The 19,030-nt window shown below is 42.8% G+C and overlaps 1 protein-coding gene across 2 annotated transcripts in view; it reads right to left on the minus strand.

Moving 5' to 3' along the window:
* The window catches only part of ccdc88c (coiled-coil and HOOK domain protein 88C), an 84,031-nt gene that overhangs the window by 24,669 nt on the left and 40,332 nt on the right, over positions 1–19,030 (minus strand). For both annotated transcript variants that reach the window (XR_016488681.1, XM_021574068.3), the window contains exons 5-17: positions 18,443–18,501; positions 15,653–15,736; positions 15,006–15,146; positions 14,665–14,861; positions 14,362–14,443; positions 13,865–14,023; positions 10,698–10,844; positions 9,117–9,261; positions 6,395–6,576; positions 4,664–4,801; positions 4,267–4,551; positions 3,554–4,099; positions 3,238–3,477 (exon numbers count right to left, since the gene is read on the minus strand). Coding sequence is in view for 1 of the 2 variants with exons in the window: in XM_021574068.3 (XP_021429743.3) it covers positions 3,238–3,477; positions 3,554–4,099; positions 4,267–4,551; positions 4,664–4,801; positions 6,395–6,576; positions 9,117–9,261; positions 10,698–10,844; positions 13,865–14,023; positions 14,362–14,443; positions 14,665–14,861; positions 15,006–15,146; positions 15,653–15,736; positions 18,443–18,501 (2,405 nt within the window). In the remaining variant the exon portion in view is untranslated. The remainder of the gene's footprint in view (positions 1–3,237; positions 3,478–3,553; positions 4,100–4,266; positions 4,552–4,663; positions 4,802–6,394; positions 6,577–9,116; positions 9,262–10,697; positions 10,845–13,864; positions 14,024–14,361; positions 14,444–14,664; positions 14,862–15,005; positions 15,147–15,652; positions 15,737–18,442; positions 18,502–19,030) is intronic.

Genomic DNA, 19,030 nt, shown 5'->3' on the forward strand with positions numbered 1-19,030 from the left:
GGATGTAAACAAAACAGTGTCTCCTGTTATTTCAGCTCATGAAACATGGGACCAAAACTTTACATGTTGCGTTTAGATTTGTGTTCAGTATACAGTAGACCCATTGACTTTTTCCACGTTTGTTACGTTACAACCTTATTCTAAAATTGATTATATTCTTTTTTTCCCCTATCATCAATTTACACACAGTACCCCATAATGATAAAGCAAAAACTGGTTTAGACATTTGATCATTTATAAAATAAAAAAACTGAAATATTACATTTACATAAGTATTCAGACCCTTTACTCTGTACTTTGCTGAAGCACCTTTGGCAGTGATTACAGTCTCGAGTCTTCTTGGGTATGACGCTACAAGCTTGGCACACTTGTATTTGGGGAGTTTCTCACATTCTTCTCTGCAGATCCTCTCAAGCTCTGTCACATTGGATGGGGAGCTGCACAGCTATTCTTTTTCTCCAGAGATGTTCGATCTGGTTCCAGTCAGGGCTCTGGCTGGGCTACTCAAGGACATTCAGAGATATGTCCCAAAGCCACTCCTGCATTGTCTTGGCTGTGTTTTTAGGGTCGTTGTACTGTTGGAAGGTGAACCTTCACCCCAGTCAGGTCCTGAACGCTCGGGAGCAGGTTTTCATCAAGGATTTCTATGTACAGTGCCTTGCGAAAGTATTCGGCCCCCTTGAACTTTGCGACCTTTTGCCACATTTCAGGCTTCAAACATAAAGATATAAAACTATATTTTTTTGTGAAGAATCAACAACAAGTGGGACACAATCATGAAGTGGAACGACATTTATTCGATATTTCAAACTTTTTTAACAAATCAAAAACTGAAAAATTGGGCGTGCAAAATTATTCAGCCCCCTTAAGTTAATACTTTGTAGCGCCACCTTTTGCTGCGATTACAGCTGTAAGTCGCTTGGGGTATGTCTATCAGTTTTGCACATCGAGAGACTGACATTTTTTCCCATTCCTCCTTGCAAAACAGCTCGAGCTCAGTGAGGTTGGATGGAGAGCATTTGTGAACAGCAGTTTTCAGTTATTTCCACAGATTCTCGATTGGATTCAGGTCTGGACTTTGACTTGGCCATTTTAACACCTGGATATGTTTATTTTTAAACCATTCCATTGTAGATTTTGCTTTATGTTTTGGATCATTGTCTTGTTGGAAGACAAATCTCCGTCCCAGTCTCAGGTCTTTTGCAGACTCCATCAGGTTTTCTTCCAGAATGGTCCTGTATTTGGCGCCATCCATCTTCCCATCAATTTTAACCATCTTCCCTGTCCCTGCTGAAGAAAAGCAGGCCCAAACCATGATGCTGCCACCACCATGTTTGACAGTGGGGATGGTGTGTTCAGCTGTGTTACTTTTACGCCAAACATAACGTTTTGCATTGTTGCCAAAAAGTTACATTTTGGTTTCATCTGACCAGAGCACCTTCTTCCACATGTTTGGTGTGTCTCCCAGGTGGCTTGTGGCAAACTTTAACCGACACTTTTTATGGATATCTTTAAGAAATGGCTTTCTTGCCACTCTTCCATAAAGGCCAGATTTGTGCAATATACGACTGATTGTTGTCCTATGGACAGAGTCTCCCACCTCAGCTGTAGATCTCTGCAGTTCATCCAGAGTGATCATGGGCCTCTTGGCTGCATCTCTGATCAGTCTTCTCCTTGTATGAGCTGAAAGTTTAGAGGGACGGCCAGGTCTTGGTAGATTTGCAGTGGTCTGATACTCCTTCCATTTCAATATTATCGCTTGCACAGTGCTCCTTGGGATGTTTAAAGCTTGGGAAATCTTTTTGTATCCAAATCCGGCTTTAAACTTCTTCACAACAGTATCTCGGACCTGCCTGGTGTGTTCCTTGTTCTTCATGATGCTCTCTGCGCTTTTAACGGACCTCTGAGACTATCACAGTGCAGGTGCATTTATACGGAGACTTGATTACACACAGGTGGATTGTATTTATCATCATTAGTCATTTAGGTCAACATCGGATCATTCAGAGATCCTCACTGAACTTCTGGAGAGAGTTTGCTGCACTGAAAGTAAAGGGGCTGAATAATTTTGCACGCCCAATTTTTCAGTTTTTGATTTGTTAAAAAAGTTGGAAATATCCAATAAATGTCGTTCCACTTCATGATTGTGTCCCACTTGTTGATTCTTCACAAAAAAAAACAGTTTTATATCTTTATGTTTGAAGCAACAGGTCACAACAGGTTGTTTGTGGCAAAAGGTCGCAAAGTTCAAGGGGGCCGAATACTTTCGCAAGGCACTGTACATTGCACCGTTGATCTTTGCCTCGATCCTGACTAGTCTCCCAGTCCCTGCAGCCGAAAAACATCCCCACAGCATGATAATGCCACCACTATACTTCACCGTAGGGATGGTGCCAGGATTCCTCCAGACGTGACGCTTGGCATTCAGGCTGAGGGTCTTTAGGTGCCTTTTGGCAAACTCCAAGCGGGCTGTTATATGCCTTTTATTGAGGAGTGGCTTCAGTCTAGCCACTCTACCATAAAGGCCTGATTGGTGGAGTGCTACAGAGATGGTTGTCTTTCTGGAAGGTTCTCCTATCTACACAGAGGAACTCTGGAGCTCTGTCAGAGTGACCATCGGGTTCCTGGTCACCTCCCTGACCAAGGCCCTTCTCCCACGATTGCGCCGTTTGGCCAGCTCTAGGAAGAGTCTTGGTGGTCCCAAACTTCTTCCATTTAAGAATGATGAGGCCACTGTGTTCTTGGGGACATTCAATGCTGCAGAATCTTTTTGGTACCCTTCCTAGATCTGTGATTCGACACAATCCTGTCTCGGAGCTCTACGGACAATTCCTTCGACCTCATAGCATGGTTTTTGCTCTGGCACTGTCAACTGTGAGACCTTACATAGACAGGTGTGTGCCTTTCCAAATCATGTCCAATGAATTCACCACAGGTGGCCTTCAATCAAGTTGTAGTAACATCAAGGATGATCAATGGAAACAGTATCTGTTTTTTATTTTTAATACATTTGCAAAGATTTCTAAAATATGTTTTCGCTTTGTCATTATGGGGTATTTCCAGATTGCTGAAAAAAAATGTTTAATCAATTTTATAATAAGGCTGTAACGTAACAGAATGTGGAAAAAGTCAAGGGGTCTGAATATTTTCCGAAGGCACTGTATATACTGCATAGTACACGTACTTCTCTACAATCTAATGTAGCCTATATTATCCTCAGAACTTCCCCATACATACCTCTCGGAGTGTGGCCAGGGTCCTCTTGTCAATCGTGGCCTGTTTCTGCAGCTCCTTGTTCTCCCTCTCTAGCTCTTTGACCTTCCCAGTCGCCTCCTTTAACCTCTCCAGCTCTTTCTCCTTGGTGATGCCCTCCTTCTCCAGGGAGGCCAGCCTCAGAGCACTCTCCTCCAGAACCCTCTCCTTCACCTCCAGCTGCTGCCACAGCCTCCGTGCCTCCTTCTCCAGCTGCTTACTCTCCTGCAATTTAATTTAATTGAAATCAGGAGTACTTAAGACAAAGCAACTACAGTTTACACATAACACACAGACGTACCTTCTCTGACTGGCCCAGTTCTTGCTCCAGCCCCCTCTTCTCCTTCTCCACTGCCTCCAGGCGTTTTGCCACCAGGCACACCTCCTCCAGCTCCCTTCTTAGCCCCCCTGTCTCGGCCTCGGCCTGCCTTAGCTCCCTTTCCAGCCCCTGGATCTTTGTGGAGCTGTTGTCCAGGCTCTGCTGGAGCCTCTGGTTCTCCTGACCCAGGCTGCTGATGCTTATCTCCAGCCTCTCTGCCCTTTTCCCCTGGGACCTCAGCTCCTCCACAGACCGGGCCAGCTCCTCCCTGTCCCGCTCTAGCTCCCCATTCTCTTGCTGGAGCTGGGCCAGGCGCACTGCGGCTGGCCGAAGAGATTCCACAGTGCGGCGGAGCTCCAGGTTCTCCTGGTCCAGGAGGCTGTGGTCCTTCTCCAGAGTAGTCAGGCGCAGGCTGGTGTTCTGGGCCATGTCCGCCTGCTTCTTCAGCCTCCGGTTGTCCTGCTCCAGGCTGGCGTTGTCTCTCTCCAGGGCCTCGGCCCGGTCACACGTAATCATCAGCGACGCCACCTATGTTTACAGTTACAGTAGTCATGTTGAAATCATTGTGATATGTGATTGTTTTACCTAAGTTGAATACACTGATTGTTTTACTTGCAGTGATTGTGGATCGCATTCTTCAAAGACCTCTGCAGATTTGGCAAAACAAGTGTGAGCGCAAGAATGACCTCCCTCACCTCCCTCTGAAGCTGCTCTTTGCTCCTCCCAAGATGTGCAGTCTCCCTCTCCAGCTCCTCACAGCGCTCCCCCCTCTCCCTCAGTGTCTCCAGCTCCTTAGTCGACTGCTTGCCCTGGGCCTCTAGCCGGGCCAGCTTGGACCCTGTGTCCGTGATGGTCTGGTGGAGGACGCGGTTCTCCGTCTCCACCTCCCTGACCCGAGCCTCACTGTTGGCTTGGGCACGCTGACGCAGGGAGCTCACCGCCTGGCTCAGGTGCTCCTTCTCCTGCGCCAGCTCAGAGATCTGGAGAACACACAAAGACAGTCAGGTGGGACAACAGTGACATAAGCGGGACCAGATGACATACACAATCAGTGGTGCATTTAGCATGCGCAAGGTTAGAAGTAGTGTGTACCTGTCTGTCCTTGTCTTCCTGCAGTGTCTCCAGAGCCTTATTCAGTTTCTGCTTGTCTTTGAGTAGATCTTCCCCAAGACCCTCCATGTCCTGGGTTGTCTGCTTCTCCTGGTCCAGCAGGGTCTGCAGATGCTCCAGCTAGGGAAGGAATGGATGATGGATGACAATCATGATTGAAAGCACAAACAAATTCATCAAGCCAGAGCAGAGAGGTCATAGCAATGAGGTCAAAGCAATTGTCTGTAGAGATCCGAGACAGGATTGTTTCGAGGCACAGATCTGGGGAAGGGTACCAACATCTATCTATTGAAGATGCCCAAGAACACAGTCAACTCCATTCTTAAATGGAAGAAGTTTGGAACCACCAAGGCTCTTCCTAGAGCTGGCCGCCCGGCCAAAATGAGCTATCGTGGGAGAAGGGCCTTGGTCTGAGACGTGACCAAGAACCCAATGGTCACTGACAGAGCTCCAGAGTTGTCTGTGGAGATGGAAGAACCTTCCAGAAGGACAACCATCTCTTCAGCACCTCACAAATCAGGCCTTAATGGTAGTAAAAGGCACATGACAGCCCGCTTGGAGTTTGCCAAATGGCACCTAAAGGACACTCGGACCATGAGAAACAAGATTCTCTGGTCTGATGAAACCAAGATTAAACTCTTTGGCCCGAATGCCAAGTGTCACACATCTGGAGGAAACCTGGCACCATCCCTATGGTGAAGCATGGTGGTGGTAGCATCATGTTTTGGGGATGTTTTTCAGCGGCAGGGACTGGGAGATCAGTCAGGACTGAGGGAAAGATGAACAGAGAAAAGTACAGAGAAATCCTTGAAGAAAACATGCTCCAGAGTGCTCAGGACCTCAGACTGTGGCGAATGTTCACCTTCCAACAGGACAATGACCCTAAGCACACAGCCAAGACAACGCAGGAGTGGCTTCGGGACAAGTCTCAATGTCCTTGAGTGGCCCAGCCAGAGCCTGGACTTGAACCCTTGAATCTAACATCTACAGAGAGACCTGGAAATAGCTGTGCAGCAACAATCCCCATCCAACCTGACAGAGATTGAGAGGATCTGCAGAGAAGAAAGGGAGAAACTCGCCAAATACAGGTGTTCTAAGCTTGTAGCGTCATACCCAAGAAGACTCGAGGCTGTAATATCTGCCAAATAAGCTTCAACAAAGTACTGAGTAAAAGGATCTGAATACTTGTGTAATTGTGATATTTCACTTTGTTATTATGTGGGGTATTGGGTGTAGACTGATGAGGGGGGAAAAAAACAATTGAATCCATTTTAGAAAATAAGTCTAACGTGACAGGGACAACACATGGAAAAAGTCAAGGGGTCCGAATACTTTCCCGAATGCACTGTACATTAAAAACATCCACACCGGTGCTGGGCCAATGCCAAATAAGATAAATATTGCATTAATCCGGTACATGCTGCTCTGCTCCCACCCACATGCTTTAACTGCACCACAAAACATACTGCAATGCATACTGCAGACCAACTTTATAGGACATGTGGGACCAGCATATAGTATCCCACAACATAGAGACTGTCAATCTATAAAATAATGTGGGACCCGCATACAGTACCTTCTGCATGCTTTTTTTCTGTATTCAAGGTGTGTGGCCCCCATCCCTGTGCATCAGAGTGGCTGAACGTGCATGTACGCAAGTCTGTCTCTAGTATGTGTGTGTCTTTGCGCAATCAGTGTGTGTCTGTACAGTACCTTCTTGCAGAGGCCCTGGTTCTCACTCTCCAGCTCCAAGGTATGTAGCTGGCCCTCCTCTAGACTTAGGGAAGCCTCTCTGAGCTCCTGTATGGTGGTCTGCAGAACCTGGTTCTCTTTCTCCAGCTTCAGCAGACGGCTCGACGTAGACTCATTCAGCTCACACACAAACGACTTGCGCGCTGCACAGGGGGGGGGGGGGCTTGATTAATCCAATGCATTTGTGTACTGTACAGTATGACATTGGGATCAGAAGTATGTATATTTATTTAGAATAGTGTGTGGAAGTGATTGAGAGAGCAGCTTTGGTTGCTTGCATAATGGATATTTTTCGTTTTGACTGAATCGGTGTGGAAAGTTTGAGTCAGCCACATTTATAGCACACTGTAGATTTCTATATTGTAAGTATTGTGTGTAGATTTACATAATACATACAGTCGTGCTCAAATTTGTTGGTACCCTCACAGCTCATTGAAATAATGCTTCATTCCTCCTGAAAGAAGTGATCAAATTAAAAGCTATTTTTTATACTTGCATGCCTTAGGTATGTCATAGAATAAAGCAAAGAAGCTGTGAAAATATTATTTATTGCATATTCTACAAAGATATTCTAAAATGTCATGGACACATTTGTTGGTACCCCCTAGAAAAGACAATAAATCATTGGATTATAGTGATATTTCAACCTAATTTGTATCACACGTCTCCAATCTTGTAATCAGTCATTCAGCCTATTTAAATAGAGTAAAGTAATCCCTGAGCTGTTTGGGATCATTGTGTGCACCACACTGAACATGGACCAGAGAAAGCATAGGAGAGATTTGTCTGAGGAGATCAGAAAGACAATAATAGACAAGCATGGTAATGGTAAAGGCTACAAGACCATATCCTAGCAGCTTGATGTTGCTGTGACAACAGTTGCAAATATTATTAAGAAGTTTAAGGTCCATGGAACTGTAGCCAACCTCCCTGGGTGCGGCCGCAAGAGGAAAATCGACCCCAGATTGAACAGAAGGAGAGTGCAAATGGTTGAAAAAGAACCAAGGATAATTCCCAAAGAGATACAAGCTGAACTCCAAGGTGAAGGTACGTCAGTTTCTGATCGCACCATCTGCCGCGTTTTGAGCGAAAGCGGGCTCCATGGAAGAAGACCCAAGAGGACTCCACTTTTGAAAGAAAAACATAAAAGCCATTAAGGAATTTGCTAAACTGCACATTGACAAGCCACAATCCTTCTGGGAGTATGCCTTTCGGACAGATGAGTCAAAACTGGAGCTTTTTGGCAAGTCACATCAGCTCTCTGTTCACAGATGAAAAGAAGCTTTTTAAGAAAAGAACACCATACCGACATTGAAACATGGAGGAGGCTCGGTTCTGTATTGGGGCTGCTTTGCTGTGCCTGACACACGGTGCCTTGAATCTGTGTAGGGCAAAATAAAATCAAGACTATCAAGGCATTCTGGAGCGAAATGTTCTGCCCAGTGTCAGAAAGCTCAGTCTCAGTCGCAGGTCATGGGTCCTCCAACAGGATAATGACCCAAAACACACGGCTAAAAGCACCCAAGAACGGATAAGAACAAAACATAGGACAATTCTGAAGTGGCCTTCTATGAGTCCTGGTCTGAATCCTATCGAACATCTATGGAAAGAGATGAAACTTACAGTCTGGAGAAGGCACCCATCAAACCTGAGACAGCTGGAGCAGTTCTCTCAGGAAGTGTGGGCCAAGCTACCTGTTAACAGGTGCAGAAGTCTCATTGAGAACTACAGAAAACATTTGATTGCCTCTAAAGGTTGTGCAACAAAATATTAGGTTACGGGTCCCATAATTTTTGTCCATGCCATTTTCATTTGTTTTCTTATTCACAATATTATGTTGAATAAAAATCTAAAGCAAAGACTCATTTCTATTAAATATGGAATAAACAATGGTGGAGGCCAATTGCTTGTCAGTTTCAAGTTATTTCAGAGAAAAGTGTGCATTCTTCGTTTTTTGTGGAGGGGAACCAACAAATATGAGCACATCTGTATGTGTTGACAGTTAGAGGACCAGGCACAGTGATACATGTGGGGCCGAGGGAAACAGCTGAGCCAGCTGCTGAGTTACTATATTACCTTTCTGACAATACAGAGTTAAATATTAACTTCAACACAGAGGCCAAAATATAACCCCTCACACACACACCACTGCAAAGACATGTCGTGTAAATCTACAGTGATGTTCAACCTCTCTAATAAAAAAACTGAAATGATGATACTATTCAATTGCCTAATTCAAGTATCAACAGCATAGTGCTTGAACTTAATTTTTATTTTAGGTTGCGCCACAAGTTCTGTCAGGATTCACTGAGAATCTTTGATTTTCAGCATTTTTCAACCAAAATCTCCATCAGCAACTAATCAAAGATGATTTATACACGTTGGCTGTCAGCAGAATAATATATGTGCCATTTAGCAGACCCTACAGTGACTACATGCGTGCAGACATGTTATGTATGGGTGGCCCCGGAAAACAAACCTATGAACTGAACAGTACAGGCCCACTACTCAAAGTGATGTAGCTGGGGAAAAACCTACACATGTTTAGTGTGAGTGAGTGAGTGAGTAAAGTGAGTGAAGTGAGTGAAGTGAGTGAAGTGAGTGAAGTGAGTGAAGTGAGTGAAGTGAGTGAAGTGAGTGAAGTGAGTGAAGTGAGAGAGAGAATATGCATGTGCGCCTTTACTGTCGCTGTTGTCATTGTTCTTAGCCAGCTGCTCCAGCTCCCAGCCAAGGTGGGTAGACTCGTTCATGCTCTGTTTCTGAGAGATCTCCAGCAGCATGTTCTCCTCTATCAACTCCTCCAGGCGCTTCTTATCTGTGACCCGGTCCTGAGAGGGACAGCAGGGTGAGTCAGACACACACCAACATATACACAGTTAACAGAGCATTCGGAAATTATTCAGACCCCTTGATTTTTTCCACATTTTGTTACGTTACAGCCTTATTCTAAAACGGATTCAATTAATTTGTTCCCCTCGTCAATCTACACACAATACCCCATAATAACAAAGCTAAAACAGGTTTAGAAATTGTATCACATTTATTTGCTATGAGACTCAAAATGTAGCTCAGGTGCATCCTTATTTCATTGATCATTATTGAGATGTTTCCACAACTTGATTATAGTCCACCTGTGGTAAATTTAATTGATTGGACATGATTTGGAAAGGCACACACTTGTCTATATAAAGGTCCCACAGTTGACATTGCATGTAAGAGCAAAAACCAAGCAATGAGGTCAAAGGAATGTCTGTAGAGCTCCGAGGCAGGATAGTGTCGAGGCACAGATCTGGGGAAGAGTACCAAAAAATGTCTGCAGCATTGAATGTCCCCAATAACATATTGGCCTCCATCATTCTTAAATGGAAGAAGTTTGGAACCACCAAGACTATTCCTAGAGCTGGCCGTCCAGCCAAACGGAGCAATCGTGGGAGAAGGGCCTTGGTCGGGGAGGTGACCAACAACCATATGGTCACTCAGAGAGCTCCAGAGTTCCTCTGTGGAGATGGAAGAACCTTCCAGAAGGACAACCGTCTCTGCAGCACTCCACCAATCAGGCCTTTATTGTAGGGTGGCCAGACGAAAGCTTATCCTCAATAAAATGCACATGACAGCCCGCTTGGAGTTTGACAAAAGGCACCTAAAGGACACTTCAGCCAATGAGAAACAAGATTCTCTGGTCTGATGAAACCAAGACTGATATCTTTGGCCTGAATGCCAAGCGTCATGTCTGGAGGAAACCTGATGCTTGATGAAAACCTGCTCCAGAGATCTCAAGACCTCAGACTGGGGCGAAGGTTCACCTTCCAACAGGACAATAACCTTAAGCACACAGCCAAGACAATGCAGGAGAGGCTTGGGACAAGTCTCTGAATATCCTTGAGTGGCCCAGCCAGAGCCTGGACTTGAACTGGAGAGACCTGAAAACAGCTGTGCAACGACACTTCCCATCCAACCTGACAGAGCTTGAGAGGATCTGCAGAAAAAAAATGGGAGAAACTCCAAATATATTTGCAGAAATTTCTAAAAACCTGTTTTTGCTTTGTCATTATTGGGCAATGTGTGTAGACTGATGAGGGACTTTAAAAAAAAAAAAATAATAGAAAAAGGCTAACATAAAATGTGGAAAAAGTTAAGGGGTCTGAATACTTTCCGGATGCACTGTATACACAAACACTGCATTGACATAACATACACTGACATATAGCACACACAGATGGACAGGCAAACAGACAGATGGACCAATCCCTACTGCATTTCTTACCATCTCCATGTCATGGAGTTTGGAGCGCAGCTGCAGGTTCTCCTTCTCCAACTCATGTAGTTTGTCACAGCGCCCCCTGGCTGCCCCCAGCTGCTCTTCCAGCATGGCTTTGGTATCAATCAGAGTCACGTTGTCCTCTCTCAGCTCCTGGAAATACACACACACAGAAGAAACACAGACAAACTGTCAGATGGAAACAAAGTAGGGTTAACCCCATTTAGTCGACTGGTCGATAAGCTGTTGGTTGACCAAGATTTTTTTAGTTGAGCATCGCAAATATCTACATTTAAAGTTTTTTTCCTTAATGGCACACGAGACACCTGTCTGATTCACGGCCATCTCAGTGGACTAATCCACTGAGGTCGCGGTGATGCCACGGTCCAAGAAAAAGGGGTGTGTGGCTAAGATGCAAAAGGCACTTACAGTATCTCTCCAGAATGTGCTCTCTTCTGCGAATTCATGGTTTCATAACTTAATTGTGTGAATTGTTTGCCCTTTGATTGTTAGTGTCTATCAATTCCCCATTACTTATATCACCATGGACATGTTTGCAATGCTCACAACGCATGCTACACCTGTGAGAAACAAGTTTTGGTTTATTTCATCCCATTTACGAGTTTTGCCAATTTATTAATCGTCTCGTTTGGAGCCCTCCTGTCAACCAACGTTGAGTAAGGACTCACAGCTGATTATGCATAGAATTAGGCATATAAAGCATTTTTTTCTTCACCTCAAACAGCAAGTAAACAAAGTATTTTTATTATCCAATGAGAATGAGTTCCTCAAACTATTTGAAACATTTTCCAGCTCTCTCCCTATCGATAACCACTCGGCATGAATGGGAAAGATGTAATGCTCAGATCCAGTGAAAACATAAAAACACCCAATTACTTCTTATTCCTTGCGCAAATAGCCTACAGCTGTCTGTCCTGAGCTCACTTGCGCAGGAAACTGAGGGCCCAGGATATTTGATACAATGTTGGATGTTTGCTAGCGTGAGCGTCGGGCCGGACACAGTCGATAGTTGATACAAGTTCATTGCAGACAGGCCATGATAGTCAATGTGATTTATATACATTTTTATCGGGATATTTTCTACCTGCTTTTAGATTTGTATAATTTAAATTTTGATATAATTCATATTAAACACATGACAATGATTGAGACTATTATAAATTAAATGAAACCGTTACACAAAAATGTGTATACGAAAATCATAACTGGCAAGCAGATCGGTAGAAATGGTAAGAGTAAATTGGTACTCCAAATTGAAAAGGTTGCCGACCACTAACGTACCCTATTACCAGTAACATTAATGAAGATTATTGATAAAAACATCCTAAAGATTGATTCTATCCTTCGTTTGACATGTTTCTACGAACTGTAATATTACTTTTTGTCTGAACTTTCGCCTGGCCTTGCCCGCGCCTCGTGAGTTTGGATTGTGTACGCGAACAAAAAGGAGGTATTTGGACATAAATTATGGACTTTATCGAACAAAACAAACATTTATTGTGGAACTGGGATTCCTGGGAGTGCATTCTGATGAAGATCAAAGGTAAGTGAATATTTATAATGCTATTTCTTACTTCTGTTGACTCCACAACATCGCGGATATCTGTATGCTTGTTTTGTTGTTGTCTGAGCACTGTACTCAGATTATTGCATGCAGTGCTTTTTCCATGAAGTTATTTTGAAATCTGACACAGCGGTTGCATTAAGGAGAAGTGGATCTAAAATTCCATGCATAACAGTTGTATCTTTTATCAATGTTTATTATGAGTATTTCTGTAAATTGATGTGGCTCTCTGCAAAATCACAGGATGTTTTGGAACTACTGAACATAATACGCCAATGTAAACTAAGATTTTTGGATATAAATATGAACTTTATCGAACAAAACATACATGTATTGTGTAACATGAAGCCCTTTGAGTGTCATCTGATGAAGATCAAAGGTTAGTGATTCATTTTATCTCCATTTCTGCTTTTTGTGGCTGTGTTTTTCTGTGACAAGGTACTGACCTAACAATCATTTGGTGTGCTTTCGTCGTAAAGCCTTTTTGAAATCGGACACTGTGGCTGGATTTACAACAAGTGTATCTTTAAAATGGTGTAAAATACTTTGTATGTTTGAGGAATTTTAATTATGGAATTTCTGTCGGTTTTAATTTGGCGCCCTGCAATTTCACTGGCTGTTGTTGAGGTGGGACGCTACCGTCCCACATATTCCAGAGAGGTTAATGGCAGAATTTGCGAAGGCCAGCAGCAGTGGGAGGAAGAGAGTCAGGAACAGTTTTTTTTCTTCTTCCAGGTAGGCCATCTTTATCTCTGGCTCCCTCAAGTCATTTGTGTGTCTTAATGATTTAATCAAACAGCATGCTTAAAGCATCAAACAAGTTCAGTAGATATAGTTGATTTTATTAAAAACACATAGGGTTGTCTATTTATGGAAAATACATGTTTACAATTTTTGACCAATTGATTGGTCGATGGAGATTTTAGGGACAGCCCTAAAACAGAGGGACATATAGAGCGTGTTGAAGGGGATTGGCCTGAGACGCTGTGCAGGTTTAATAATCATGATCACATTATGAGTAGTTATTTGGGAATCAAGGTGATTTGTAATTCCGTTCAGTCGGACTGCAATGTAGCGATGTAGCCATAGATTTTTTTAATCTCAGTAAGGAGACAGTGAAATATAAATGAGGCATAGATGGAGACAATAGGAAATATAGTGATTCAAAGGCCTGCCACTAACAGCTGTGGAGCTCCCTTCCTGGACAAACTCAATTCTGCTGATCAGGAGGTGCCATTGTTCCCCTGTGACAGAGACAGCAGGGGTTCTAGTCAATGAAGTGGAACTGATTTGACCCAGAGACATGAAAGACGTGCTGCTAAGGAGTATGGGTCTTAATTTGCACAACCAATATTAATTCGTCTTGACAGATGAGATAGGCTATACATGCGGATGCGTGTTGATAATGAGAAAAATAAATGCTGTCCCTACCGCACTTTCAAACAAAGGTGCATGAACAGTGGAGCAAACAAAAGTATTTTCCTTTTACATGTGTTGTTAATGTACAGTATTGTATTTTATTCTAGCTTTCATGAAATTGATGTTGGTGAGTTTAAATAAATTAAATTCAATGCTCAGTGTCTCTCACCTCGACTCGTGTCTTGTAAAAGTGGACGTCGTGTAGCCTCTCCTTGCAGCGTGACAGCTCTGTGTCCAGTCTGTCCACCTTGGCTGCCTTCTCCCTCAGAGCATCCACCTCATCCCTGTAGGCACGCACCGACCGTGCCTCCGCCAGCACCTGCATGTTCTGCACAGGGCATAAAAGCACACTATGGATCTGGTCTGGAGGTTATAATTGCAGAAATTGTATACTGCCTCTGTTTGGTTGTTGCAAAGTAAAGGCACATGAATTATACAACAAACTAGATGTACTGGAGGTTACGGCAAAATAACAGATCTTTCCATTTCAGAATTTCCTAGTCTCATATGAATATCCAAAAATTGTAATGGCTTTGAGAATGTGACATCAGCTAAAATGTTCACCACTGTGAAACTTCTGAAGATGGAATTTCAAAGCTTTTCTAACATGTCATTTGTGGTCAAGATTTGGAGGAAATCTTTCTAAATTAAAGAGGAAATTCACACCTCTTGCTTGAGTTTCTGCATCTCCAGGTCCAGCCTCTCCACCTCATGTTTGGTATCCATCAGATGCTCAGTCTTCTCCTCCCTGGGAGAGAGACAGCACACATTAGGTTGGCAAATACATTTATTCAGACATATATACATTTTTGTAATCGTGTTAAGTGTAGTTTATTTAGGGTCAATATATTTTCTGAGGGCTTGCAGTGTTTCTGAAGTTAACATCTTAGGGAATTATTTTTCTTATTAAAATGTACTAAATGCTAAAATGTTACCCCCGACTCTAACCTCTCCCCTATTCTGACTCACAGTTCCTGCCGTGAGCGTCTCAGTTTGGCTTTAGTGTCGGCCAGCTCCACAGCCAGGTGCTGGCGGTCCTCTTTGGACAGCAGTGAGACGGGTCCGTCCAGGCCCAACACATTCCTCTCAGGACAGGGGTAACCCATGTGATTGGAGGGCTGCTGGGACTGGAGGTAGTCCTTCTCCTGGGTCAGCTCCACGATCACCTGGAGGATGGTGGAGAAGAATTCTGTCAGTCTATTGACTGTGTATAGAAAGGGCACAAATCAAGTCTGAATGACAGTACATTTATTGTGGGTAATACAGTTGATTTGCACGCGTTTCAGACTTGTTCCGTCTTAGATGCCAACCTCTGCACATTCATCTCGTTCATCTATGAGTTTGCGGAGGTGCAGGGCCATGTTACGGGACAGGGGGTTGAGCTCCTCAGGGGGCATGTCTGGCAGCTCCAGCCACTGCATGTCCAACACATTCTCCTGGTTATGGGTCACCTGAAGGGGTAGACAGACAATATAACCATGTCAACAGGAATGCCATAAGTTCTACATTGAAACCCAATACATGTGTAGTAACAGTGCCCCTCCCTTGTATTTCTGTGTCTGTGAAGCAAAAAATAACAATATTGTCAAAATAAATATATTACTGTAGGCCTGGGAATAAGACTTTAATGTGTCTATGTGAAGATGCAAAGTACATGTGATAAAATATTCTCAATACACAAATTGACAGACACGCATGAACATGATCACCTAAATGTCAATGGAAATGCCATACTGTTAAAGTGTAGGCCTAGGAGTAAAACCTGAATATGTCTTTACATCATTAGATTTATTTGACAGGGACAGTGCACATCAATCAAGGTTTCTGTAAATGTGCCAGATTTAGCCAGATGCGTACCTGAAGATAACATGAGAAAAAGAATTCGCTACAAAAAAAGGAAGGGCTGATGCGCATGAACATGTGTGCCTGCTTTGACGTGAACATCTGCACTACTCACCTCTTGAATGTGGGAGACGATGGCTGCCTGCTTCTCGATGTCGAGCAGTTTGATTTTCTCAATGATCTCTTCTTTCCTCTCACACTGCAGAGGAAGTAACAATGGCAGGCATTTCTATTAGATACCTATAGGTCGCGACTATAAACTAAATCAGGTTTTCACATTCTCTATTGAACACAAAGGACTGGGTGTTTGAATGGTCATAAATATGAATAAGCCATTTGAAAAGAATGTTCTAAATCTTATAGAAATACGGTTAAGGGTAATGTGGAGGACTTGAGGAAGCACAGACTTGAGTAATTACCATTCAAATGGGAGAAAACAATTAAGAGATATAGATAATGCATCAACTTTGAAAATGTATTACATCTATGCATTTTTTGGGGGGTATCGGAAAAATAACTGAGGAAAAGTCAACAACTATTCAACACTTCATCTCTATCCTGCTTTTTCCCCAGGAACAAGAAAAACCAGGGCAGTGTAACAAAGAGAGAAAAAAAAGAGGGGGAGAGGCCAGGTGATTGGAGGGAATGAAAACAATAGTGTTCAGAGCTGAAGCTACAGAGATCCAGCCAAGGGAATGGAACAGTACAGCCTCTGGTATAGGCACAGGTGGGTGGGCCCTGCACTATTTAACCCTTTATCTCTATGAGCCTCTTACATGCTCTGTTATACTGGTGCTACATAGGACATGTTGACTTCAAAAGAGAAATTAATCTCAAAACTTTGGAGGGACATTTTGAATTGATTCCTAAAATGCTGATAAGATAACAGGCCGTTGCTGTTGCACTAATGTTTAATGTTATCTGTTTCAGTTAATACAGGGATGCGTTCTAACTTGTAAAGTTATGCCAATGCAGCTTTACTTCCTGGTGTGATCAGGTGCAAGGTGGGGCGCCAGGTAGACTAGCAGTTAGAGCGCTGGGCCAACCGAAATGTAGCTAGTTCAAATACCTGAGTCAACAACGTGAAAAGAAATATAGGCACTTAACCCTAATTTGCCTGATGGGGCACCATACTACTATGGCTGACCCTGTAAAACAGCACATTTCACATCCGGTATATGTGACAAAACGTATACATTTATACACATTCAGTACCAGTCAAAAGTTTGGACACCTGCTCATTCCAGGGTTTCTTTATTTTTACTATTTTCTACATTGTAGAATAATAGTGAAGACATCAAAACTATGAAATAACACATGGAATCATGTAGTAACCAAAAAAAAGTGTTCAGCAAATCAAAATGTATTTAACATTTTTCAAAGTAGCCACCCTTTGCACACTCTTGGCATTCTCTCAACCAGCTTCATGGGGTAGTTGCCTGGAATGCATTTCAATTAACAGGTGTGCAGTGTTAAAAGTTAAATTGTGGATTTTCTTTCTTAATGCGTTTGAGACAATGAGTTGTGTTGTGACAAGATAGAGGTAGTATACAGAAGATAGCTCTATTTGGTAAAAGACCAAGTCCATATTATGGCAAGAACAGCTCAAAAAAAGCAAAGAAAAACAACAGTCCATCATTACTTTAAGACATTAAGGTGAGTCAATCTGGAACATTTCAAGAACTTTGACAGTTTCTTCAAGTGCATTTGCAAAAATCATCAAGCGCTATTATGAAACTGGCTCTCATGAGGACCACCACAGGAAAGAAAGATCCAGAGTTACCTCTGCTGCAGAGGATAAGTTCATTAGAGTTACCAGCCTCAGAAATTGTAGCCCAAATAAATGCATCAGAGTTCAAGTAAAAGACACAATTCAACATCAACTGTTCAGATGAGACTGCGTGATTCAGGCCTTCATGGTCGAATTGCTGCAAAGAAAACACTAAAAAGGACACCAATAAGAAGAAGAGACTTGCCTGGGGCAAGAAACACGAGCCAAGAAACACATTAGACTGGTGGAAATATGTCCTTTGGTCTGAAGCATGGAGGAAGTGGTGTAATGGTTCTTTGCTGTTGACACTGATTTATTTAGAATTCAAGGCACACTTAACCAGCATAGCTACCACAGCATTCTGCAGATATACGCCATCCCATCTGGTTTGCGCTTAGTGGGACTATAATTTATTTTTCAACAGAACAATGACCCAAAACACATCTCCAGGTTATGTAAGGGCAATTTGACCAAAAAGGAGAGTGATGAGTGCTGCATCAGATGACCTGGCCACAAACCCCCGACCTCAACCCAAATGAGATGGTTTGGGATGAGTTAGACCGCAGAGTGAAGGAAAATCAGCCAACAAGTGCTCAGCATATGTGAGAATTCCTTCAAGACCGTTAGAAAAGCATTCCTCATGAAGCTGGTTGAGAGAATACCAAGAGTGTGCAAAGCTGTCATCGTGGCAAAGGGTGGCTACTTTGAAAAATCTCATATATTTTGATTTGTTTAACACTTTTTTTGGTTACAACAATGATTCCATATGTGTAGTTTTGATGTCTTCACTATTATTCTACAATGTAGAAAATAGTAAAAATAAAGAAAAACCCTTGAATGAGTAGTTGTGTCCAAACTTGACTGGTACTGAACACACACACAATATGTATAAAGTTTGCCAAAGCCAATAGTTTACAGTATAATAAAAGGATATGACTGACTGCTTCTACACCAACTCAGTCTTCGAATGGAAATCTAATTCTAATGTAGGCCTACCTGATTGGCTCAATTAAAAGGGTTTGTTAATGTTTTGTAATTTTAACTTTATTCATTCAGATTATCATTGAGATCAAATCAATTTTGCAAGAAAATCTGTTTAAAATCTGTTTAATATGTTAGAAAAGGCAATGTTACCTGTACAGCACAGCCTAGGATCAACAGCAGCAGTCTCTTCACCTCCTCCATGCCCTTGCCTGTTGAAGATGAAAGATGAAGATATAACTGATTAAAACACCCTTTCCTTATAGCAAATTGATTTTGAGCTCAGATTCAATGTTTAAATCCCACAACTCTGCAGGCCAGTCACTATCTGACACAGCCATAAAATATAACATTTTAAATCTAACCCTTTCCCTAACCTTAGTGGCACCCCAGTCTAATTTATCTCATTTAACACTACGATGGAGACGGAGGAGATGGCTGGCGTTTTACGATCCCCTCACCAAGTGCTATTGTGTGTGTTTTTCACGTTATTTGTAACTTATTTTGTACAATATCGTATGACCGAAAATAGCTTCTAGATAACAAGACAGCGATTACTCACCCCGTACTGGAGGAATACTTTTTCTTTAACGAGTCGGACGGAAAGGATTTACTTCAGATGCCCGACAAGGCCCCTCATCCCAGTCATTTGCAGGAGAAAGAGACATCGAAGGCGAAGGTCTGGGTGCCTTGTAAGGATCCGACGGCAAGTGGGTAATCTCCCTTTACCCATAGGTCCCA

Source organism: Oncorhynchus mykiss, chromosome 19 (genome assembly GCF_057628025.1).
Source record: "Oncorhynchus mykiss isolate SJ-2025 chromosome 19, ASM5762802v1, whole genome shotgun sequence".
NCBI classification, from domain to species: Eukaryota; Metazoa; Chordata; class Actinopteri; order Salmoniformes; family Salmonidae; genus Oncorhynchus; species Oncorhynchus mykiss.